General features: G+C 35.6%; 1 protein-coding gene across 1 annotated transcript in view; it reads left to right on the top strand.

Moving 5' to 3' along the window:
• The first annotated feature begins 5,055 nt into the window (after positions 1-5,055).
• Positions 5,056-26,618, top strand: part of pkn1a (protein kinase N1a) — a 58,974-nt gene continuing 37,411 nt past the window's right edge. Inside the window, exon 1 of the mRNA XM_073842069.1 lies at positions 5,056-5,711. Within this exon, the coding sequence (XP_073698170.1) occupies positions 5,691-5,711 (21 nt within the window). The 5' untranslated portion in view covers positions 5,056-5,690. The remainder of the gene's footprint in view (positions 5,712-26,618) is intronic.

The raw sequence follows: 26,618 nt of genomic DNA, 5'->3' as shown, positions 1-26,618 counted from the left end.
AACAAACTGAAGGAGGCGTACAGCAACACCAGCTGTTCTAGACGAGAACACAGTTGCTGAGAAAACTGCAAAAGCTGTAATGGGATACAAACGCAATAAATATGTGGGTTCCTGCATTTTGTCTTCACCTACAGTGCAGTGTAAGATATAAATGCACAGGATAAATTAGATTCTCACCTGTGCGCGTATATATGTGGAGAGAGGTGGACGGAAGGGGTTGGAGTTTCTGGCTGTGGACTCCAGGTAAGTGAAATACGGCTGACAAGTTTGCAAAAACATCGGGACAACTTGGGCAAACCCATAATTATGGAGGCAGTCGCGCCTAAAAAAGAAAAACGTGTAAGAGTAGATGTTTTCAAAAAACATTTCTTAAAAAAAGACAAAAGTATCTCAAATGTACCTCCACAAAAGCTGTGTTTGAAACTCATCCGCTTTGTTCAGCAAGTACTCAAGTTGCCTTTCAATGGGAGAGATTTTTTCATCCATCATTCTCTTATATTGACAGGATGAACTACTTCCTGCACCTTCTGCACCTTCATCTAAGAAACTCCTCTCATCATCGAATGAGGGCGCCATAGCATTGATTTCTGTAAACAAGAGCAATATTATTATGTGCATCAGTGTGCTGGGATTTGAGAATAATTACTTTTTTCCTTTTGATTACCTTCAAAAGTTTGTGTATTCGTTTCTAACTCCGACTGGGGCGCTTCATTTTCCTCGCATAGGGAAGGCTTTAACTCCGCATGCTCTGTGTTAGCCATTATGACTTGATCAGCCTAGCATGAAACCAGGGAATTAACAGCTCTGTGAGGGAAAAAAGTACGTTAAAGTACATGTTAAAGTAACTAATTCATAACACAATCGATAATCGCCTGTAAACACGTCAGTTAGCCTAATACACATGACAGCAGCACTAAAGAGACATGCCATACCTGCAGTTTCAGACTCAGGCTAATTGTTGATTTTGTCCATTAATATAAATCTTTGCATTATATTTCAATAGTGACTAGCCTAATAAATAAATAAAAAATAAGGTTAACTGTTGCAAACTGTCGGGGTAAAGACTGAGTTAAGTACTTACTATAACCATATCGTACGTTGTAGTGCCACTGGCCATTACCATATTTGTACTTCCTCAACCGTTGGAAGGCTCGTTATGACCATATTTGTATTTCCTCAACCGCTGGAAGACCATGATATGACCATATTTTGTATTTCGTATTCTGATTCTGCTGGAACCACGAAAACAGGTAGACCTATCAGAGTTATACTCAGTGTTGGGGAAAGTTACTTTTAAAAGTAATGCATTACAATATTGAGTTACTCCCTAAAAAAAATAACTAATTATGTTACTTAGTTACTTTTTATAGAAAGTAATGCATTACGTTATTTCGCGTTACTTTTAAAATCTGGGCAGGGCTTGCTTGTTTGTTTTTAATATAAAAAGTTATATTTTTGGCAAATGTAAAAGCCTTTTCACACCAAAAGCCTCAGAGAAAAGTAAATTCAAGTCTGTAGTAGACCGCAGAAGAAAAAATGTCAACTCTTCTGCAATAAAAAAAAAGGAAAACAAATGTTAGATTATCTTGAGTAATTTTTGCTTATTAGTATGGATGAATTGGATCATCAAAGGACGGCAGCGAAGACATCGGTTAATAAAATGGGATTAAATACAGAAAGGATATTTGTATTAATTAACATATTTAATTATTGCAGGTTTGCATTGAATTTCACAGTTTTTCTTCATTTTGAGGAATTCCGTATCTGTTTTTTTTTTTAGTAAGTGAGATTTTTTGCATGTTCACATTTATTTTAGAACTAAATTAACATCTGACTCACAATTTCTCTTAACATGGGGACAGGAGAGCTTTTAATCAATAAATGGGGGGAAAAAGTAACCGGTGTTACTTATTTGAAAAAATAACTCAGATATTTTCTTGTCAATTAAAAAGTAATGCGTTACTTTACTAGTTACTTGGAAAAAAGTAATATTATTACATAACTTCTGTTACTTGTTATGCGTTACCCCAACACTGGTTATACTTATCTGTTGAAGGTAGGATATGTAATGTTTGTAAAGTTTTTTGTTATACTGTTTGACAGTCTTTTCTCAGCCTAAATATGATAAAGTATTATATAAATATTGATATACATTCTTCATCTTCTGTGGAAGGCTCCGGACAATACTTTTTTTTTTTTTTTGTCCAATCATTTCACAGTTTGGGGTGTGGCTACTGTAGCAGGCTGAGCCAGAGGGTATATCTATACTGTCTGTATACATATCTGTGGTGTTTAGTGGAAAAAGTTGGGTTTTAAATTTTCTTCTCGACAGGTAAGCTAACCTTCAAGTTAAAAGTATATCTAATATGTTGGACCTTATATATGACCCTGCACCACAAAACCAGTCATAAGGGTCAATTTGTTTTAAATTGTGATTTATACATCACCTGAAAACTGAATAAATAAGCTTTCCATTGATGTATGGTTTGTTAGGATAGGACCGAGGACTGAATATTTGGCTGAGATACAACTATTTGAAAATCTGGAATCTGAGGATGCAAAAAATCTCAAATATTAAGAAAATCGCCTTTAAAGTTGTCCAAATGAAGTTATTAGCAATGCATATTACTAATCAAAAATTAAGTGTTGATATGGTAGGAAATTTACAAAATATCTTATTGGAACATCTCTTCCTCCTTATGATTTTAACATAAAATAAAAAAATGGATAATTTTGACTTATACTATGTATTTTTGGTACATGTATTATTGTACAATGTATTATTGCTACAAATATACCTGTGCTGCTTAAGACTAGTTTTGTGGTCCAGGGTCACATATTAAAAGTAGCCTACATTTACCTGTTGAGGCACCCCTGCAGAGCCATAAAAGCTGTTTTTGTGATGTTTGAGGGCGTTTGAGAAACTAGTTCTGCTAGGTGAAGCAGTGGTGCACAATTTTTTATTTTATTTTTCTATATTTAATTCTCTATTTTAAATCAGTAGTGCAAACTCAAATCATGCTTGGTAGTACTGTTGCAGGTCTCTCAAGATCTCAATAGTTTAACCATGGTATTGTTAATATGAAAATATGAATAGTTTTTAAATTTTATAAATAATTAGCTCACATAATTAAAATAAAATCCCAATCCTTTTGCACTACTCTGGAGTGGACTAAATGATTGGAGAAGTTCTGCACTTCTCACCAAAGAGAAGTCAATAGTAAAAAGTTAAGTTTCAATTATTTTTTTGGTATACAGGTAAATTATATGTAGGGATTATGACATGTTAATAAAGCTCTGTAAAAAAATGACTTTGCAACATTAGTTGTTCCATATCATGTAATCAAAATAATGAATTAATCAAAATAAAAATTTCCTGATAATTTACCCACCCCTATGTCATCCAAGATGTCATGGGGGAAATTAAGGTTTCCAAATGAGATTAAGATTTTTGAGCAAAACTTTCCATGATTTTTCTCCAGATAGTGGACTTTGAAGGTTGAAGGTCCAAAAACTAAATGATTGGAGTCCTGAATTGATGTCACCAAAGAGAAGTAAAACATTTTTACCAGAAGGTCCAGAGAAAGACTTTCCTACATTGCTTAAATATTACATACAATCTGGTAGTAAAACAATAAGTTTAAATTATTTTATTGGTGCACAGATAAGTATGTGTAAGGATTACGACGTTAATAAAGCTCTGTAAGAATTACTTGCACTTTTCCAATATGATTACACAATGGTGAAGACCCGCATGTGCATCACAAAGCTAACGCAAGATGAGCATTTGTGGTTAATATGTTTTATTTTTTAGAAAATGACTGATTGTTTTACTAGATAATAGATAGATATTCCTCAGCTGGGATCGTGTAGAGCCCTTTGAAGTTGCATTGAAACTGCAGTTTGGACCTTCAACCCGTTGATCCCCATTTAAGTCCACCAAATGGAGAAAAATCCTGTAATGTTTTCTTCAAAATAATTAATTTTTGACTGAAGAAAGAAAGACATGAACATTCTGGATTAAATAGGGGTGAGTAAATTATCAGGACATTTTTAGTCTGAAAGTGAACTATTCCTTTAAGTTTGATTTCATGGGGTCTTTAAAATAAAGACAGTCGTACACAATGAGAGTCGTTTTTTAATACATTATGTGTTAGACAACTTTGCTCATTTAAGTACTTTAAAGGAGTAGTAGTTCACTTTCAGAACAAAAATGTACAGATAATGTACTCACCCCCTTGTCATCCAAGATGTTCATGTCTTTCTTCAGTCATAAGGAAATTATGTTTTTTGAGGAAAACATTTCAGGATTTCTCTCCATATAATGGACTAATATGGTGCCCCGAGTTTGAACTTACAAAATGCAGCTTCAAATGGCTCTAAACAAGCACAGCTGAGGAAAGAAGGGTCTTATCTAGCAAAACGATCGGTTATTTTCTAAAAAAAAAAAAAAAAAAGACAATTTATATACCTTTTAACCTCAAATGCTTGTCTTGTCTAGCTCTGTGTGAACTCTGTGTAGAGATTAAAAAGTATATAAATTGTAAATGTTTTTTAGAAAATAACCGATCGTTTCATAGATAAGACCATTCTTTCTTGGCTGGGATCATTTAGAGCCCTTTGAAGCTCATTTAAACTGCATTTTGAAAGTTCAAACTCGGGGGCACCATAGAAGTCCATTATATGGAGAGAAATCTGAAATGTTTTCCTCAAAAAATATAATTTCTTTAAGACTGAAGAAAGAAAGACATGAACATCTTGGATGACAAGGGGGTGAGTACATTATCTGTAATTTTTTGTTCTGAAAGTGAACTACTCCTTTAAAAGCGTATAAATAACGTAACACGTTTTATTTTATTGACCACTGTAACCTTTGAACATATATTATGCAGAGTGAATCAACAGATTGAAATGTTGTTGCCTGCCACGAGAGAGTGATGAAACCGAATTCATTTGCTTGTGGACACAATGCGAGGTCACGTGACCCGCAGGAGCGCGCAACCGGCATACTGGCTGCGTCCACAATGCTCGCGCCCGGGGATAGTAAACGACCCTCCCGCGCGAGCAATCATCACATTGAGGCGAGCAGCGACAGTATCTTTTACAGAGGAGCGGATTCTTGTATTATTCACCGGCGGTGAATGTGAACTCCTCGGGCCTCGGTTGATAATGAAACGGCTGTTAAACCGAATATACGCGTTCGTGTTTTCGAGTGATGAATTGAGAAGAAACGCTGAACTCTTTTGACCAGTTACCCTGCCCAGTGCGGTACATGTATGCAGCTGTATCGAGCTCCACCACAAGAACTATTTCAGGACGCTATCATGGAAAAATACACGCGACTTTCTAGCAGCCAGTCGATATGTCAGAGGATAGTTTGAATGGACGCTGTCATTTATATAGCTAATGCTTTTATGTCATGTTTTACATGCAATTGTTCTATTCTGAATAGAAGGAAAACGCACAATAGCTTCGGTTATGTCCAGATGACAACCCGCATCTGGTCTGACAGTGATGCAACAGCATTTATTACATGCACAGAGTTTTAATAAGCGCTGCTGGATCTTAAACTGTTGCATTGAGAGCTGACAGAAGAATAGGATCTCTTTGTCGAGGAGCACTGAGAATCTAGGAAGAGGGGGATCGACAATTTGGGTGTCCTGACACAAAACGACAATCCAGATACAACAATGGCAAATGACTCCATCCAAGTAAGTTGCTAGTTGCTACTTGGTTCCTAAAACCTCTCACGTTGTTTATCATACTAAAATAATCCCATGGATTTGGGAGACAGACAATAGAATGGCTTTTTAAGACCTAACAGATGCATTCACTTTTACTCAACAAGCCCTTTTGAATGGAGTTTATCTCTAAAGTGATGGAGTCACCCATCCACCCTTCATCTGAGGGGTCATTTCTCTTCCATTATGGTGTAAAGGGACATTTTTGGTGGCTAAACACAGCCAAAGTGTTTGGGTTGTACACTGAATATACTGCGATTCGTCTGGAAAGCCCTGTTGAGCTTGATAGCTTGAGTTGTTTTAGATCTGCTCTGTGTTAAACACCAATATTTATGTTTTCTCCAACACCTATCATGGTGGTTTGCCAGAAACTTGGTTGTATGAAATCTCATTGAACTGAAACATAAGTAAAATGAAACAAAGTTCAGAGCTTGTATAGATAACCTTCACCGTTTTATGACTTTTGAAATGTGTTTAAAGAACAGGTTAATGTGTCTGTCTATTTATTGTCAATTAAATTTAAGCCAGCACACTTGTGTTATGTAACGTGGGTACACACGCTGACCAGATTCTTTGGGAAAATGTCAAAAGCAGTTTAAAACACATGTACACTACCAGACAAGATTTTTTAATGTTTTGAAGAAGTTTCTTCTGCTCACCAAGCCTGCATTTATTTGATCCAAAGTACAGCAAAACAGTTAAATTTAGAAATATTTTTACTATTTAAAATAGCTGTTTTCTTTTTTGAATATATTTTAAAATGTAATTTATTCCTGTGATCAAAGCTGATTTTTTAGCATTTATTACTCCAGTCTTCAGTGTCACATTATCCTTCAGAAATCATTCTAATATGCTGATATGCTGATTAAAACAGTTGAGTACATTTTTTCGGGACTCTTTGATTAATAGAAAGATCCAAAAATCCAAAAAGAAACCTGAAAAAAATCTGCTCAGCTGTTTTTCAACATCATCATAATAATAATAATAATAATAATAAATGTTTTTGAGCAGCAAATCACAATATTAGAATGGACTCTGAGGAACACATGACTGGAGTAATGATGCTAAAAATTCAGCCTTGAAATCACAGGAATAAATTACACTTTAAAATATATTCAAATAAAAAACTGTTCTATTAAGCAGTAAAAATATTTCAGAATTGTACTGTTTTTGCTGTACTTTTGATCAAATAAATGCAGGCTTGGTGAGCAGAAGAGATCTCATTAAAAAATTACAAATCTTACTGTTCAAAAACTTTTGACTGGTAGTGTATAACAAAAAACTTTAAAAGAGTGATGTGTAGCACCATTAACTGCACTAGTTTTAGTCTATATATTAACTAGGCTTAGCTTTAAAGGTATAGTTCACCCAAAAATAAACATTCTGTGACTGTATAATTACCTTCATATTATTCCAAACCTGTATTAATTACTTTCTTCTGTGGAACAGAAAAAATGTTATTACACTTTTGGGTGTTATTGACATTTATAAGACATTTCTCAAAATATCGTCTTTTATGTTCCACAGAATAAAGTCATACAGGTCTATAACAAGATGAGAAGGAATAAATGATGACAAAATGTTTAGCCTTAGTTAATTTAGTTCATTACAATTATCGATTTGCAAACTTTGGTGGATTTTAAAACTGACACAAGCCCTTTCATTAATCGTCTAATTTTTTTTTTTTTTTTAATAATCTGCTAAAACTGACTAAATGATACTGGCCACTAATGTTTTCACATTTCTGTATATTAGATAGATGTATGAGATATTGCTGAATGTGAGTGTTTGTTGTCAGAAGTGACCAGATACATGCTGGCAGCATGGAAATCACCAACAAAGTGGTAGTCATACATACACAGATTCTCATGAAGTGTCTCTCCTACACGGTTCCAACTAACAATGTGGAGATAGCCTCACGCACACTTGTGTCCACACATAGGATGACTAAGCAGGAACAGTCATCAAGAATGTGATTATGTCAGCGACTAAATGACAACAGCTGGTTAACATAATGAGAATATTTTGGGTTTGTTTAGAGCTCAGTCAAGTTTCAAATTTCGTAGATGCAATGATCTTATCTTTCATATCCTCGCAGCAGGAGATTCTGTACACAGATGCATCTCACAAACTCCTCGCTGACACTTTATTTGCTCACTAGATTACTAGTTCACAGATGGAGCTGACAGAACTTAATGTTATGTGCTAGGCTAGCATGTTCTGCAAAGACCTATCCCTGTGAACTCAGATGTCCTGTTGTGTGTCTGTGTGTTTTATTAAGTAAGTTCCCAGCCTTCTATGCATTAGGGAAGCTTAATGGGGTTGGAGGAGGATGCCAATTCCCTGTTTCCTGCCCTGTCTTTACTGGCTCTTAACACAATTGCATATTGTTTCTGTCAGGACATACCATCAGCAAATCGATGCGCCTGTATGTGGGTTTATTAGGTACACAGTCTACTAGGGCTGGGCGATATGGCTAAAATAAATTATCACAATAAAATTTTTCGTCAGTAAAATTATCAGTCGATATTGATAATTATCATGATACATTTCAAATCATTATTTTTTTAAAGTTTAAAGGCAGATTTTTGCTTCAGAGTTAAACCTGTAGAAACCAAATCATTAATTGTGGTTTTAAACTACTCTTTGTTTTAAGAACAAGACAAATGCACTATTGCAGTCATTTTTCCTTAACTAAATATGTTAATATATAACATTTATTTATTATTTTCTGCGTGTTCTAATGAGTGATATTGTATGTATGATATTTAATAATGAGTGGTATTATATGTGACCCTGAACCACAAAACATCATAAGGGTACATTTTTTAAATTGAGTTTTCCATTGGTATATGGTTTGTTAGGATAGGATATAGGATATAATATTTGGCTGACTACACCTATTTGAAAATCTGGAATCTGAGGGTGCAAAAAAATCTAAATATTGAGAAAATCACTTTTAAAATTTTGTTCAAATTTTGTTTACCTTTGTCGATATGAAGTTCTTAGCGATCCATATTACTAATCAAAAGTTAAGTTTTGATATATTTACGGTTGGAAATTTACAAAATATCTTCATGGAACATGATCTTTACTTAATATCCTAATGATTTTTGGCATAAAAGAAAAATTTATACTTTTGACTCATACAGTGTATTTTTGGCTATTGCTACAAATATACCTGTTTCCATTGCTCCTTGCATACATTTAATACATGTCTACATTAATAATATAATAAAATTCGATATGAATATCCCATGTTTCTGCCACAATACCATGATGCAGTCAGTGTTACTGCAGTAAATGATGGTAAATGATGGTGATTTGTAGATTGAAAAGCCTTCTGACTGTCTCGTTGGGCACAGTGTTTCTCCTATTTCGCGTGACCATGACTTATCAGTTTGGGATCATGTTTGGGATCCCCAAAGAACAATTCTTAAAAGAACCAGATTTTGAAGAACTTTTTAAAGGATTAGTTTACTTCCAGAACTAATATTTACAGATAATTTACTCACCCCCTTGTCATCCAAGATATTCATGCCTTTTTTTCTTCAGTCCTTTAGTCCTTTGTTTTTGAGGAAAACATTTCTCCATTTTCCACAAATTTTCTCCATATAGTGGACTTCTATGGTGCCTTCCAAAATGCAATTTAAATGCAGATTCAAAGGACTCTAAATGATCCTACCTGAAGAACTAATCAGTTATTTAAAAAAAAAAAAAAGTCAATTTATACAATTTTTAACCACAAATGCTTGTCTTGTCTAGCTCTGTGATGCGCACTCGTACTTTGTGCACTCCGGTTCAAGACAGAGTCATTTTCTCCTTCAACTTCCAAATAGTTCTACATCGCTGCAGAAGTACCGACCCAGTGTTTACAAAGTGAATGTGCAAAGAGGATCAAACGCCCTTTACAAAAAAAGATAAAACAGCGATGATTTTGAAGTTGGGGGAGAAAATTAGATGGAAGTTTTTAGACATAGCCTAACTGTCAGTTACACAGGTGAGCATGAACATCTTCGTGGCAAGAGAGTGAGTAAATTATCTGTAAATTTTTGTTCTGAAATTCCTAATGATCCAAACAAGCTTTTTACACTATATATCTATATATAGATATATATAGGTAGATGCCACATTCGACTGCTCCAGACACGTCCAACATCTTGGAACAGTGAATGTGTCATCACTCACAACATTTGCACAGCCTCTTATTGTAAAAACTGCCGAAATTTTAATTCCTGAAGAAATTGGATAAACTTTCACAAAAATGTGTTGGTTTGTGTTTTTAATATGTACTAGACTTGTAGTCAAGACCGCCTAAACCGAGACCAAGACACTACCAAGACCAGAAGGTATCGAGACCAAGACAAGACCAAGACCAAGACCAAGACAGACCATGTCAAGACCAAGTCGAGACCAAGACCGATACCAAGTCGAGACCAGACCGGAGAAAAAAAACAGACTAGTGTTGAAGCTACGCAATAACTTGTATGAACAGCAGCATACTAGGGTTCAGCCACAGTTTACATTCAATACATATTAGACGGTATTACTTCAACTACAGGCAGAGCAACACAGAAACATACCAGATGTCAAACAGATGTCATGTTTGTGACTGAGCTTACTGTAAATGTTTTTTCAGACTAGGTGAGATCAACTATGTGTAGCAATTGTATGACTGCTGTTACTGCACTATTAGAGGATTGAGACTCCCTTAAAGGCTGTATCAGCGATTCTAGGCTGAAACATAAAGTGTCACATTCAGCTGACCTTTCTTCACGATCCGCTCGCTGCCTGCCCCATAAATTGGCTGTAAAAAAACGCGTCTCTGTGGTCAGCCTAGGGTCCGAGATATGCCAAAAAACAATTGGTGCTACCAACCATTCCACAGAAAAACAAACAGTGTTTCAACCAATCACCGTCAGGGGGTTGGTGTTGTGGACTTTCGTACTGGTGCACGAAATGAGGGAGGCAGAGCAAAAGTCCACAACACCAACCCCTTGACGGTGATTGGTTGAAACACTGTTTGTTTTTCTGTGGAATGGTTGGTAGCACCAATTGTTTTTTGGCATATCTCGGACCCTAGGCTGACCACAGAGACGCAGTTTTTTTACAGCCAATTTATGGGGCAGGCAGTGAGCGGATCGTGAAGAAAGGTCAGCTGAATGTGACACTTTATGTTTCAGCCTAGAATCGCTGATACAGCCTTTAACTTTTGTATACTGTTGATGATTACTGGTACTGACTGGTTCATGTGACAAAACATCAAACACCCCCAACACCATCTTGCTCCTCCAACAACTGTCTGAGAAATATGTAACCAATTGAAATTATACTTAATGTGTAGATGAAATCGTAACATCAATTTAAAGATACACAATTATAAACTTGGATTAGGCCTAATGTTTAGTCAACACAACAGAGATATGCAGATGATATTTAAAAGACCATTTATTTAGTAAAACACCATCTTAAATACAATACTGTAATCAAACACACACACACACACACACACACAGCTGCTGGATATGTGCTTGTCTCTTCTTTACGCTCTACGCTACACTCACTGAGGCATAACCATTGACTGTTAATATAGAGGGCATAACGTTATATGGATGGATGAGCGCCAACGGCAGTCGCAAAAAAAAAATACATGCATGTGATTGGTTGCATTTGATTTGAAGGGCGCAAAATATTAATGTTGCATTATCAAACGTTGTGTTGTCGTGGATACCAAAGATTCTAGAGCGTGTAGTTTTTTTTTTTTTTTTTTTTTGAGCGTGTAGTACTGCTAAATCCCCGACCACTATGACGGTCTGAGACAGCGAGACCTTGACAAGACCGAGAGGTCCGAGACCAAGACAAGACCAAGACCAAAGACCGTCAAGGCCGTGACAAGTCCGAGACCACGTAAAAGTGGTCTCGAGACCAAGACCGGTCTCGAGACATACATCACTAATATGTACTAAACAAAGTATTACAGGTTTTTAAACTATAGTACATTTTGATTGCCATGTTAGCTAACGGCTTCGTCTTGCATTGTGTTTTCCAAAATCATCTGCTGAAGTCTACTGCAGATATAGATATTAATACATGCGTATAACTACCGAAGCACCAGCAACTTGCTCTGGAGTGTTCATGGACCTGCTTTGACCATTCCAATATAACGGACAGCTTACATATAGCCACTAAAAGGGCATCTACCTATCTATTATAATATAGAACATTTATTTTTTTAAGTTGACACAAAAATGAAAATTCATGTCATTAATTACTCACCCTCACGTCATTCCAAACCTGCAAGACATTCATTCATCTTCAGAACACAAATTAAGTTATTTTTGATGAAATAAGAGAGCTTTCTGACCCTGCATAGACAGCAACGCTACTACTTAAAGGCCAGAAAGGTAGTAAGGACATCGTTAAAATAGTCCATGTGACATTAGTGGTTCAACCTTATTTTTATGAAGCTATGAGAATACTTTCTGTGCACAAAGAAAAAAAAAGACTTTATTCAACAATTTCTTATTGTCTATTTTAATTCGTATTCCAAAGAGATGAACAAAGGTCTTGTGTGTTTGGACTGACATGAGGGTGAATAATCAATGACAAAAAATTAATTTTTGAGTGAACTATCCCTTTAAGTGTACTTAACATTTGGATTTGATTTGGCGAGGATGCTCAAAAATGAGCCTGCCAGGAGAGTACTCGTCACTATCTTGTCTGCTTTTCCATTGGTCAGGAAAGTTGCTGCTGAGCTCTGATTGGCTGTGCTGTGTTTGGCTGATGGTGCAGTTTTGGAGGGGATCAGGAGGGCATGAGACTGATGCTCAGGCATAATGGAGGCCATTGTGTTACCACAGCTCCATTGACTTTATGTTGCGCTCGACGGCCACACCCTCACCCTATTTACTGACCCCTGCTAGTGTGTGTGCTGGTGATTCGCTGCTGTCATGTTTGTGTTGACCTCCTGGGGCAGCTCTAAGTCATTGTTTAAGCCTCGGATTGGGCTTGTATTTGTTCCATTGGTTTCGGTAAATATCCATCCTCAATACAAACATGTAAATCCAGTGTTTCCAATGACGAGAACATCAGTGTATTCCTATCTTTTAAGCTAATCAACAGCTGCTTTAATACTCTGAAGGGAGGTTTAGAAACTTGAGCGCTTTCCTCCCCATTTTTTCCCCAAGTGTAAAACAGCTGCATTTTCTCATGACCTCATAAAGGCAAAGTCTGGCCATGTGTTCCGTAGCCTTGTTTCCGTTCCATCTCCTCCCCTCTGTGACATCATGAGTTCTATCGCCATGATGAGTTCTACTCATTATCCAGCGTTCTGTAGCATTAGAGCAGCTTGCATAACTGTTCCATTACTAAAACCATGCTTCCATTATTTCAGTGCCTTGGGCTAGTTCTCCATACATTGATCTTGACGTAAAGTACTCAATTACGTAGTAAATGCTCCTCTCTTTCTCTTTCCTTCTCTTGGTCTAATTGTTCATTGTGGTTTAATTTTGGCTTGAGTCATTATTCAGGAAGAAATGTCACTAATGTGCACTATCAAACTTTGTCCTCTATGTGTGTGTTAAATGAATGTTCTATCAGTATGTTAATCTCCGATTTCTATAAAGCATTTAAAAACCACCGTTTCCTGGTTCAATGCAGGAATTTCAAATTGACTCGCCCCGTGAAATCATTTATTTGGAAGCCATCCTGTTAATACATCTCAAAGCGATGAATATTTAATGCTGTGAAAGCTAGCATACTCTGCAGAAAGACACATCCTCCCCTCCCATCCACACTGCCCTGTTGCTCTTTGTCTGCGAGAGCATGCAACAGTTAGGGTGTTGTAAACTGATCCGCAGGGTGTAGTAGAGGTTGTAATCTCTCTCTCTCTGCTTCTATCTCTCTATCTCTCTTCCCCCTTCCTCTTTGTGAAACACCAGCTGCTCTGCTTCTCCCCCTCCTTCACTCCAAAATTCCCCTCTCAGTCTGTCTCTCCCTTTATCATACCGGTCAGCTCTCCGTCACTCCCCCGGCTCTCTTAGATTTCCAGGCTCAATTTAGGATTCAGGCACTCTCTTTGGAGATTGGATTGCTCTGAGAGAATAAGCTGAATTTGAGCCTGAATTTAGGGGGTTTTCCCTGTTTTGTGTCCCTGACAAAAGATCGTCATTGTAGCATACTGAATCATTCTGTAATGCAGGGATGATTGTGTCACTCTTGTGTTTTTGTTTATGGTTGGGAGTAAATGGGCCAAATTAAGTGGTTGATTGTTGGATAAGATTTACTGTTAGAAGTTTTTCAGTTGTTTTGTTTAGGTCAATACTTGACTTTTACTTGCCCTTCAAATATTTGCCTCACCATGATTTATATATAAAAAATAAGGAGACCACTTGAAAATTCTCAGTTTCTGGATTTTTTTTATTTTTATTTTTTACATTTTTTGTTTTATTCTGTAAATAACTGATGGCATTTAATCCAAATTTTAAATAAAAATGAAAAGCATGAAATAACAATTAGTCAAAATAACAAAAAATGTTATGCTATGTTTTCAGACACGTTTATATTCATTTTTAGACAACACAATACCAATGTTTTAACTTCGAAATAGTTAAGAAATCAATATTTGGTGAAATAACCTTGATTGAAAACATTGTATTTGTCAACCAATTATACTTTTTCTAAAATAAATAAATTAACACACATTTCAATTAATATTTTATTTACCACTTTAATTTATAATTATAATTTATATGCTTTATTTATACAGTCAAACCACAAATTATTCAGACTCCAGATATATTTTTTTATATATTTTTTTATTAGTTGGTGCAGGACACTCTAGTTCATTTATGCAAGTAAGGATAGCAAAATAAAGAAAACTGTGACATATTATACATAAAAACTCTTCATACAGTGGACTACCAGTAAAATTTATTAAAAAAAAATTGGGACCAGAAATTTTTGGGACACTTTGATACATACCTTTCTATCAAAGTTATCTGACATTATCAAAATGAATTTGTTCTGACATAGTTTAACTCTTGTCTTGAGTTCTTGTTGTATTTTATTATATCTTCTAAACTATAGCGAAAAAACTGTGATTTTGAAAGTGTCTGAATAAATTTTGGTTTGGAAAAATATTTTTATATATAACTATTTTCTTTTTTTATTCAGTGTTCAATAATTGCTGACAATTAGACAGCTATAATATAACTCTGTGGCCACTAGGAATTCATGTTTGCTTGCAAGGCTATTGTAAGTCATTCTCACATTTTCAACAAAATCTTGTCTAGCAAGATACCAGTGCTTTGAATGTGCAACAGCAATATTCAGTAATGGACAGAAAAAAACAGATGAAAGTCACAACTGGTTGGCAACATAGGCTCATTGGAAAAATGTGCCTCTATATACACTTCTGCAGAACTGAAAAAACATACCTATATGTACGAATCACTGCAGTTTCCAGTTGAAATGAACACTAGAGGCAGTAAAACTCCAACAACTTTTATCTTTTTTCACACAAAGTAGGATTTACAGGTAGAGTTTTGATTAATGAAGCCTAATTTTTACACAATTACTTGCAGAATATTATGTTATGACTTCAAAAAATTCTGCATGAGTTTTCTAACTCAGTAGGTTTGCTTGGTAGCTCATGCGATACGGTGTTGCACTTGAGTGATAAAGAGCTCCGGTAGGAACCCTGTGAAACTATAGTCAGAGGCGAACCAAGGTGAAGTGGGGGCCCCAGGCAAAATGAATAGATGAGGCCCTTCTAAAAGATTATTTCGTTAATATATCTTTGTTACCTAAATATACATTTACACAACATACAAAAAGTAGTCAAAACACATAATATAACATAAATAGTTTATTTTTTAAACAAAGTGCATATTCTTTAACAAAATATTAATCTAAAACCTTAAAGATACAGAACAATCTTCTTATTTACAGTAATGGATTGTCACCTTAAAAATGGTGCTTACGAGCCTTAGCTACAGCAAATGCTGTCACTATGTCCTCCATATTCAAAGACCTTCGTATATTCCATTCAATTGTTTTTTTTATCTAAAGATTTTTTTTCCTCCCAACAAAACAATGCAACTGCCCACACTGCAAATACACGGCTTGAGAACAAGTTCATCAGGCTCATGTTTGGCCTGGTTAGACTTCAGTTTTAAACCCTATACAAAATATTTGGTCACTGTGTAGAATATTGACTATTAGTTCATTGTTAGTTGACAACTAATTATGTTAACTCAACTATTTTAATGTAGAAAAGCTAAATAAAAATGTCAACTAAGTAAATGTAATGATATTTATTTAAATTGTTTTGTGAGCTCTCCACTGGCAGTAAAACACAGTATCAAAACTTGCCAAGTTTGATGTTCTGCCCTCCAAAAGCAAAGTACAGTAACTACACATTTGGTCAAAATTGAATTGAGGCTTAAAATGGACTTTGTGACAACTGTTTTGTCTCGTGGCAAAGTCTCCTGGTTCAATTTTGTCCCGTTTCAGAGAAACAAGAGTGTTTGACTAGCTGTCAAAAAACTTTTTAAGGTATTTTTCTCAGTTTCAGTGTTCGCATAGTTACTGCACTTTGCCTTTGAAAGGGCAGTGTTCACCTCATTAACATTATCACCTATTCTATTGCAGCCTATTAATACCTGCATGAAATACATGCTGCTGCTACAGTAAGTGTAACTCTAGCTAGTAACTATTAGAAATAGTAAAAATTAGAAATTAGACAATCTAGAAAAACGAAAATAAGCTGGAACAACAAAAACATTGGTTTGTCATATAATTATCATTAAGTCATTAATGATCAGTATCTCCATCACTTAACTTACCGCTGTCATGTTTCCTCTTTTCTTCCTCTTCTTGTTTATTTTTTTGCTTTTGGCTGCCAGATAAATAAGTCCTTTTCATTTTTAAAAAAGCCTTGTAATAAGTGCTGCTGTGCCATATTGGTCAATATTGTAATCACGATTATTTAACGCGATTATGACTGGGTCCAAAACTTTATATTAGTGATTAATTTAAAGATAGCAATACAACATAAAAAAAGATACAAATGAAAAAAAAACAACAACAGTGCTTTAAAAAATATATATACTGAATACTTTTATGCAAGTCTAAAGTACTCTAACAGTACTACAGAAATTGAATGTAATTATTTGAATGGAAAAAAACTGTCTTTAGTTTTTATTAAAACTACAAAAGTCCTTCATTCAAGAGCAGTGAGTGATTTTTCTCTTTGTATTTTTACGTTTTATTAATATTAAGCACAGAGACAGCAGAAGGAATATTATTTGTTGCCGCTTTAAGAGCCACACGGATCCAATATACTGTTACACACATATTTTGTTAACTGTTTCTGATCATTAAAGACATAACTGACAAGGGTTTACATGAATAATCCTAAAGCGCCTCATTTTGAAATATTTTTGCATGTATTTGACTGTTTATGCGCGCACCTTGAGCTAAAAGATAACTTTACATGTCCGTGTGCTCTGTCTCTGAGTGCATCCACAGAACAGCGCACATTCTCTTTCTCGCTTTTAAAAACACAACAGTCAGTTGTGTCGGTGCAATTACTTCTGCTATGTATATGTGGAGTTTCTGCGCAAGGGCGCCCTCCGGCTTCCAGTATGAATTAAACAGTCATTACATTACATTACATGTGTAATTACATCTCAGTAATGCTCAACATCCTATTCTGGGTAAAAAAAAGGAAATATAATACAGGATTCCCTGAATTATCGCCATTGATATCGTTATTGCAATAAATACCAAAAATTATTGTGATAACTTTTTAAGTCCATATCGCCCATCCCTAGGCTGCAGCCACAAATGCATTCTTATATCACTTTTGCCTTTTTAAAAATGTAGGGTTGGGTTTGGGGTAGGGGATATTTCCAACACGATAGAGCATTAATCTTTAGCGACACTCCCAGAATATTTGCATTTTGAATAGCTGCAATATGTACCTCAAGCAGCGACATAAAAACGCAGCAATACGTGCCTGTGACAACATAATAAAACGTGTTTTAGCACCACTTTCTGGACATTTCACTTTGAAACTGCCGCGAAACATGAGCCTGTGTTGCACAACTAGCAGATGATCAATGAATGGAAGCTATAGTGACAAAACTGCATTAGCACAATAAGTAACCTTTCCATCAGCTGGCCTAAAACTCACCCCGGGTCATCAGGACATCCATTGTTGACCCCGGTCTATTTGCAGATGGCTGATCTAATGCCTACAAATAAAATAATTTAATGATAGCACATTAGACCTGCACAATGAACACTAGTTATCACAAACATATCATATCAACAATCATTATACATTAACAAAGCTGTTATACACTCTTAAAAATAAATGTGCTTCATGATGCCATAGAAGAACCTTTTTGTCTAAATGGTTTCATATAGAACCTTTAACATCTGAAGAACCTTTGGCAAATATGTGGGCAAATAAGGTTCTTCAGATTATTAAAAGGTAAGCTTAAAGAACCTTTGACTGAATGGTTCTTTATGGAACCAAAAATTACCTTTTGAAGCACCTTTATTTCTAAGAGTGTAGGTTTTGGAACTGTAACACAAGAAGTATATGCAAATATTTGTTTTTATATTATTACATGAGGAAATAATGCCTTCCAACTGCAGTCACACCTCAGTTTATAAGCATATTACACTCATTCACAGTAGAGCATGCAAGAGAGTGTTTTATTTAACAAGTACAGTGCAGTACAGTACAGTAGTTCAGTTATGTATTTGCAGTGTTTCCCCTACCATTATCTTAGGGGGGCGCCCCCCCCCCCCCAACGGCACCCCCGCCCCCCTTAAACATCAACTTCATTTTATTTTCGATATAGCGCCAGATCACAATAGAAGTCATTTAAGGTTATCTTTCCTATAGAACAGGTCTATATATTGTTCTTTTATTAAACAAACTAAATTGCCTTATGCTATTTATCTTATTTACACGAAGGCATGTCATTTCTGTCTCTACATGGTCGCGCGTTTGCAATGTCTCCTCTGCGAAAACACGGACTGGATCGCACACTCCATTCATAAAAACGGAATTTACTATAGCGCGGAATGCCACGGAATTCGTCGATTTTTGGATTCATAAATCAAAAGTTGGTCTGTCACTTAATTCAAATCGCGATATGGACTAGTGTCTGTGAAAACTGAAATGCAAAAAGACCGTTTTAATATGAATCCTGCATGTTCCGTTTGCCTCTGTATGTATGAATGGCGGAGACGCATTTTTTTTTACTACACGCATACTGAAGCACGCCTGAAGCTCCCGCTAATTTTTGGCATTTGCATCTAACATGAACAGATAAACTCTATCTCCAAAGCTGCTGTGAGTGTCACTTTTACCGTTTCATTTGAGAAAACTAGCATCATATCATACTGTACACACAGAAACTTCATGGCAACCTGTCAAAATGAAAGTACGGTTTAACATGAAAGAGAACAATATTAATCTCGTATTACTTTTGTACAGTATAATGTAGGTGTTTATATATTCCTATTTAAATAATTTACATAAAACAATATATATGAAAAAAAAAATATTACAACAAGATTAACCACTTAATTGTAGAAAAAAATAGTGCAATTATTATTTAAACGTTTTAAACTGAATATAATTTTTCTTCCATGTATTGATTTTAACAGTAAACCTGTGTTTGTTTGCCAAAAATTAAAAGGGTTTATTTTTCATTTGATTAAAAATAAATAAATGTTTATGCTTTCATTTGATTATAAGAATTTATAAAAAAAAAAGTGCAAAAGATTGTAGAGCCCTAGTGTTCAAAATGTTAAAATCGAGAGTTTTGGACTTATTTTTTCACTGAAATAAATGTTTTCGTTAGTACACAAAGTAGGCTAAAGTACCGGGAAAAAAAGTAATGTTGGCTACCGGCACCCCCCCCCCCCCTCCCCCAAAAGCTGGAAACATAGGGGAAACACTGATTTGTCATTTTCTGTTTCTGTTCCATATAAAAGTATGTACCTGTCAAGACCACAGATTTTCTTTTTGACTCAATGTAAAAGTGCAAATTGAGAAGCGACATTTTTGAGAATGCTTGTTAGTAATGTTATATGAAGAAAAAGCTTAGCTTCTTTTTCGTCTGTCACTTTAGAAAGGAGGATGTGCACACGCCTTCCTGTGTTTGTGTACATAACCATGTGCGTGTGTGTGTGTATGAATATGGGTGTTAATGTGCGTATTTGAGAAAGAGAGAACTTCTGCAGGTCAATGAGTCTCACCCAGTCCCCAGACTCTGGGTGGGTCTAGTGTTATACAGGCTACTTAGTCTGTGTAATGCAGCTACTACTCTTTTAACAATTCCATCAGTCATGCCATCTAAGATAACCTTTAAAAAAAAGTGATAAACCACAGCCATAAATAATCCACTCCAGGAAGAAATTAACTGATTTCCTCATTCACACACATACAGAGTAGAGATAAGAGAGTACAAAAACAGACATATAGGCCTTTGTTTGGTTGATCATATTCTTCATTTTAATAGGATCTGCTGGTTTGCATGAGGAAGACTTGTGTTTTATGCAAATAGATTATTAACATTCAGTGCATTTCAAACATGACTGTTATTTTTAAACGTTTATCAGACACGTATACTGTCAGATGGATTTGATCAGCTGTTGCGGCTTAAATGCACCTTGTAAGTCGCAAATGTGAGACATGGGAGTGGTCATAGACAGGTGTTTGCACACTGGTTTCCGGGACAACTGCTGCCATAGCGACCGTGATTAGTGATGTCACAGGATACTGTCTCGCAGGAGGGTGGTAGAACAGGAACAAAGCTCTTTAATTAGCTCAGCCCATTAATTAGGGGAAATCTAGTTGTAATAATTCATCAGCAGTGGCCAAGATCTTAGACTTTTAAACTTTTGAGTGAAAAAAGATAGAAGTAAACTTTCAAAGTAGTTCATATTCATTAGTCATTCAAACGTTGAAGTATATGTTGTAATTGTAATGCTATACATTATTGTTTTCCCCCCATAATAATTCCAAGAGCATTCACCTGGAATAAGGGAAATATATATATATATACATACATACCCTTTTTCGTCTTTGACCCATATATAAGGTTATATATAAACATACATTATGTTTTTCTGAGCAAAAAATAAATATCATACATTTCTCCCTAATTTACAGAAGACACCTACTAAAATGTCATTCAGTGTCTTGTCAGACATATTTACAACAAAAATCAATTTATGACACACCAAATACTAATTAGTTGTAATTAAATTTTTTTTAAATTTACCACTATACTAGGTTTTGCCCATTTGTCAGTAAGAATTTTTTACTCATTTAAAGCACAATAAAATGTAATATGCTCCCTTATTTTTTATATATATTTTAATATGTACAAGTGAGAATAAGTATCTTGTTTGAAATTTTACATAAATATTGTTACACTATATGACAATGTAACATTATTTCAACCAAATTTAGAAATTTTATTCTCCTAAAAAACCTATTTGAAACTTTAAAATTAGACACTTAAACCTACATTTAATGTGCTTTCTGTGGACATAAAATCATTTTGTAAATTTCTTTTGACTTAGACAGCTTAACGTCTATGTATATACACATACTGCCTTTCAAAAGTTTGGGATCAGGAAAATGTTTAATGTTTTTTAAAGAAGTTTCTTAGGCTCAGCAAGGCTGTGTTTATTTGATAAAAAATACCAAAATAATGTAATATTGTGAAATATTATTACGATGTGAAATAAAGTTTTTCTGTTTTAATATGCACTAAAATCTAATTTATTCCTGTGATCAAAGCTGAATTTTCAGCGTCATATTACTTCAGTCTTCAGTGTCACATGATCCTTCAGAATTCATTCTAATATGATTTATTATCAGTGCAGAAAACAGTTTTTTTGGAACCTGTGACACTTTTTTTCAGGATTCTCTGATGAATAAAAAGTTAAAAAGAACAGCATTTATTTAAAATAGAATTCTTTTCTAACAATATACATTACCGTTCAAAAGTTTGGGGTCAGTGAACTTTTTTCTTTCTTTCTTTCTTTTTAAAGAAATGAATACTTTTATTATGTGTTAAATTGATAAAGTAATAGCATAGACTTATATTGTTAGAAAATATTTATATTTTGAATGAATGCTGTTCATTATAACGTTTGATTCATCAAATAATCCTGAAAAAAGCATCACAGGTTCCAAAAAAATTTTTGGCAGCATAACTGTTTCCAACATTAATAATAAATCAGCATATTAGAATGATTTCTGAAGGATCATGTGACACTTAAGACTGGAGTAATTATGATGAAAATACAGCTTTCCATCACCGAAATTAATTGTATTTTAAAGTATATTTAAATAGAAACCATTATTTTATATTATTACTAATATTATAGTTTTTGTTTTAAGAGTTATGATGGAACATTGCTTAGCTATGTAGTTTGACCCAATATCCTCTCATGCTAGTGAGTAATATGGTTCTTCTCTGGTTTGTTGAATACTGATGGCAGTAGATCCACACACTCATAGACTGCACAAAGAGGCTCTCTATGCTTATTTTTTTGGTACAAACATCTGATGTTTGCAGGGTGAAATTTGTGTTGACTGAGCCAAGCCTTCTATCTCCCTGCGATAGAAGATTTACTCACGCTGTGAAGAAGAAACCGCCTCAGTTCCATCATCATCATCATCATCAAGCCAGCCCACATCTTGGCTCGTGATAGGAGCCCAGCCAAAAAAAGCGGTGTGAGGAACACTGCTCAAAACGAATGATAAGAGACATCTGGTGCAACTTTTCACAATTTCTGTGAACCTGGACTCCTCCTTATGCAGTTCTAAACTAGTGTAATCTTTTTTGTCCATATATTTGAAGTCAGTTTCTTCAAAACGTCTTAAATGCACAGTACAGCGTACAGGTTTGGAATGACATGAGGATGAGTATTTTTGGGTGAACTACTATTATTACTATTTTCTAAAGGCCTTAAAGGGATAGTTCACCCAAAAATGAAAATTAACCCTTGATTTACTCACTCTCAAGCCATCCTAGGTGTATATGACTTTCTTTTTTCAGATGAACAGTATCTGAGTTACATTTTATAAATGTCCTGGCTCTTCCAAGCTTTATACTGGCAGTGAATGGGTGTTGAGATTTTGAAGTCCAATAAAGTGCATTCTCCATCATAAAAAGTACTCCACATGGCTCCGGGTGGTTAATAAAGGCCTTCTGAAATGAAGCCATGCTTTTGTTTAAGAAAAATAGCCTTCTAGCAGATGATGTAGGACGTAGCGTAAGCTCTGATAAGAATATGCTAGTCTCGTGAGAACCACGTTTTGTTTACAGCAAAGAGAAACCAGTCTCCTCTTGGCTTGTATTGAAATCCTCCAACATTTTTCATTACAAATCCTTGTTTTGTACTTCTAATTTGTGACCAGTGTTTTGTTTTGCTCTCTCCTCTGCGCTTCCACGTTTGCCTACATCCTACGTCATTACACTGGAACACCACTTAGCAGAAGCTAGAGATTACGATTTATAAAGGATATGGATATTTTTCTTATACAAACTTATCACATCACTTCAGAAGGCCTTTTTTTAACCCCCTGGAGCTGTGTGGAGTACTTTTTTGATGGATGAATGCACTTTATTGGACTTCAAAATCTCAACACCCATTCACTGCAATTATAAAGCTTGGAAAAGCCAGTACATTTTTAAAAATAACTCCGATTGTATTCATCTGATAGAGGAAAGTCATATACACCTAGGATGGCTGGTAGGTGAGTAAATCATGGGGTCATTTTCATTTTTGGGTGAACTATTCCTATAAGAAACAGCTATTGAAATTTATTCTTATAGTTTTAATATGTGGTGCTACAGAAAAACAACTTTCCTCTGAATTTTGTACAGCAGAACTGCACCACCTCTCACCCACTGACCCTGGACTGATCTTCCCTCAGATCTTTCCCTTGCAGCTCGAGGAGATCCGATGTGGTCAGGACGCCCTTGATCTCACACCCACTTCCTGAACAATTCAGTTTCTCTCACTTCCCTTATATTATTTTTGTAAAATAAAAGCCTCTTAGATGGCAGTGAGTGGCTCTTAACTTTGCGCTCATATATTGACTGCAAGATAATCAGTTTAGGAAGCCATTATCTAGTTATTTAAAATGATAGTTCAAATACAGTTGTAAGAGTATTAAGTGTGTAATCCACTACAGCACAATGATATCTCAGTCTGAGAGTTTGAGTGAATACAATAGAGATTTTAAGAAGGCTTTTTCCTGACGATGCCACAATGAAACTATTCATCTGAACTCAGAGTGCACTCACACACACACTATTCATTTGGACCCATAATGAACACACTGAAAACCCATGGCGAAATGCACAATGACCTCCTAAGGAACTCTTTGCCTCCGCATGTGCATGCACACACACACATATGCAAAATGTCTGTCAGATCATATTGTTAACCAATGAAAAAGTCATTAGTTTGGGAAATAATCAATGCTGTCAGAATATGTGACCCTGGACCACAAAACTAGTCATAACGGTCAATTTAATGAGCTTTTATAAGCTTTCCATTGATGTATGGTTTGTTAGGATAAGATACTATTTTGCAGAGATGCAACTATTTGAAAATCTGTAATCTGAGGGTGCAAAAATGCATATGCATATTACTAATCAAAAATTAAGTTTTGATATATTTATGGTAGGAAATTTACTAAATATCTTCATGGAACATGATCTTTACATGATTTTTGACTTAAAAGAAAAATCAATAATTTTGACCAATGCAGTGTATTTTTGACTGTTGCTACAAATATACCCGTGCTACTTAAAGACTAGTTTTGTGGTCCAGGGTCACATATGATCCTGCTCAAAAATCTCCATAAATCTGGATATATCTAGATATTGTCCTGTGTTTGTGGGCGTCAGTCTCTATTCATCAATCTGACACTAAAAACTAACGCTCACCACACGAGAATGACAAGAATGCTCCAGATGTGTCGTGTGTGTTTATGTGTATATGTAGTAAAGAACCCAACCGCTAAACTTTGCACAGGAAATTTCTCTTCTGTTTACTTTTTTTTTATTTCCTTTTCCTTCCCAATTTTATTTGGGATGAGCCACTGAGGTCAGAAAGTTTACCTAGATTTTTTTGTGTGTGTCAAAGTTAAATCTGTATTGTGCTCTTCGTTGGTGTTTCTGAATGTGAGAATGCATCTTATGTAAATCACTCTTAAAAAGCCATCAATGTCAGTGAACTCAAAACCTGCCTAATTATACAGGACTTCCTTAAAGTCATGATGAAACGGATGTAGTAACAGATCTTTTTTCTGTATTGTGACATGCTTCAGAGTAGAAAAAAGTATCATGGTGAAAAAGAGTGTGAACTTGGTTTTGTTCATCAGTTGTTGATTGGATGGTGGCATCTCACTGTTAGCTAGGGTGACCATACGTCCTCTTTTCCCCGTACATGTCCTCTTTTTGGACTTTTTGGAAAATGAGTCCAGCCGGGATTCCTAAATCGCCCAAAATGTCTAGGATTCGGCTTTTGCTTTATACAGTAGCCATTCACTGTGTGCGTTTTTTTTTTATTAAAGGGGTCATCGGATGCAAAACTCACATTTACATATTGTTTGATCATTAATGTGTGTTGGCAGTTTGTGAGTTTGTGTACACAACCACCCTACAATGATAAAAATCCACCCAGTGGTATTTTTTTAATCTTTAAAAGTAATATCCCCTTTTTAAAATCAGGTCATTCTCAGCTTCTTGTCGGTGTGATGACACACTGACAAAGGCTGCTCCCACAATAGTTGATTGACACGAGCACCTTACCTTAGACCCGCCCTCACCGAGCTGAAACAGTCCGACTCTGATCGCCATTGGGTCGACTCAGGTGCAGGGGAAAATAAGAATGCCTCTGATTGAGAGATTGAGGTGTTTTCTTGTTGGATGTTATAATGAATATAGCAGTTGTCATTTACTCCTGACATCTGAGCCGCTGAAGACGCAGAGGATTGTTTTTGAAAGAAAAGTGCTGATCCCGATCTACATATGCAACTATGTTTGTGCAAATCATTATGATGCAGCTTCACCCACAGCAGAAGTGAGTATAAGGGTTTTTTTGCAGCTAAATGTGGCTAAACGCAGCTAAATGCGGCTAAAGTTAACATTACGGCTCATCATTCCGTAGCAGACTTTCCACACATAAACAAACATTGTTCCAACCAATCAGCGTCAGGGGTTTGGTGTTGTGGACTTTCCTACTGGTGCAGGGATGTGAGGGAGGCGGAGCGAAAGTCCACAACACCAAACCCCTGACGCTGATTGTTTGGAACAATGTTTGTTTATGTGTGGAAAGGTTGGTAGTGCCGATTGTTTTTTTGGCATATCTCGGACCCTAGGCTGACCAGAGAGACGCGGTTTTTTCACAGTCAATTTATGGGGCAGGCAGCGAGCGGATCGTGAAAAAAGGTCAGCTGAAATTGACACTTTATTTTTAGGCTAGAAATCGCTGATACAACCTTTAAAGGAACATGCAACAGAATAGCTCGCTCTAAAGAGGGCTGATTTTGAAAAGGTAAAAAGTGTTTTTTACACTACCACTGAGAAATTTTAACCAAAGTATGTTATAGACTTCTCGTTAAAACCCTAAAGAATCATATCAACTTGTGGAAAATGGGCATCCGATGACACCTGTAAAGCCTTGCACGGGACTGTTTTCTTAATCCCGCCTTTGCAAAAACTCATACTGAATATAATTTTTGTGCATCATGGAGTTGCTATCAATATACAGAGTATTTAAATTGCTTTGGATGCAGCTCATGTTGGATGCAGG

The sequence above is a fragment of the Garra rufa genome, chromosome 6 (assembly GCF_049309525.1).
Source record: "Garra rufa chromosome 6, GarRuf1.0, whole genome shotgun sequence".
In the NCBI taxonomy this organism is placed as follows: domain Eukaryota; kingdom Metazoa; phylum Chordata; class Actinopteri; order Cypriniformes; family Cyprinidae; genus Garra; species Garra rufa.
This window is presented reverse-complemented; position numbering and strand designations above follow the sequence as displayed.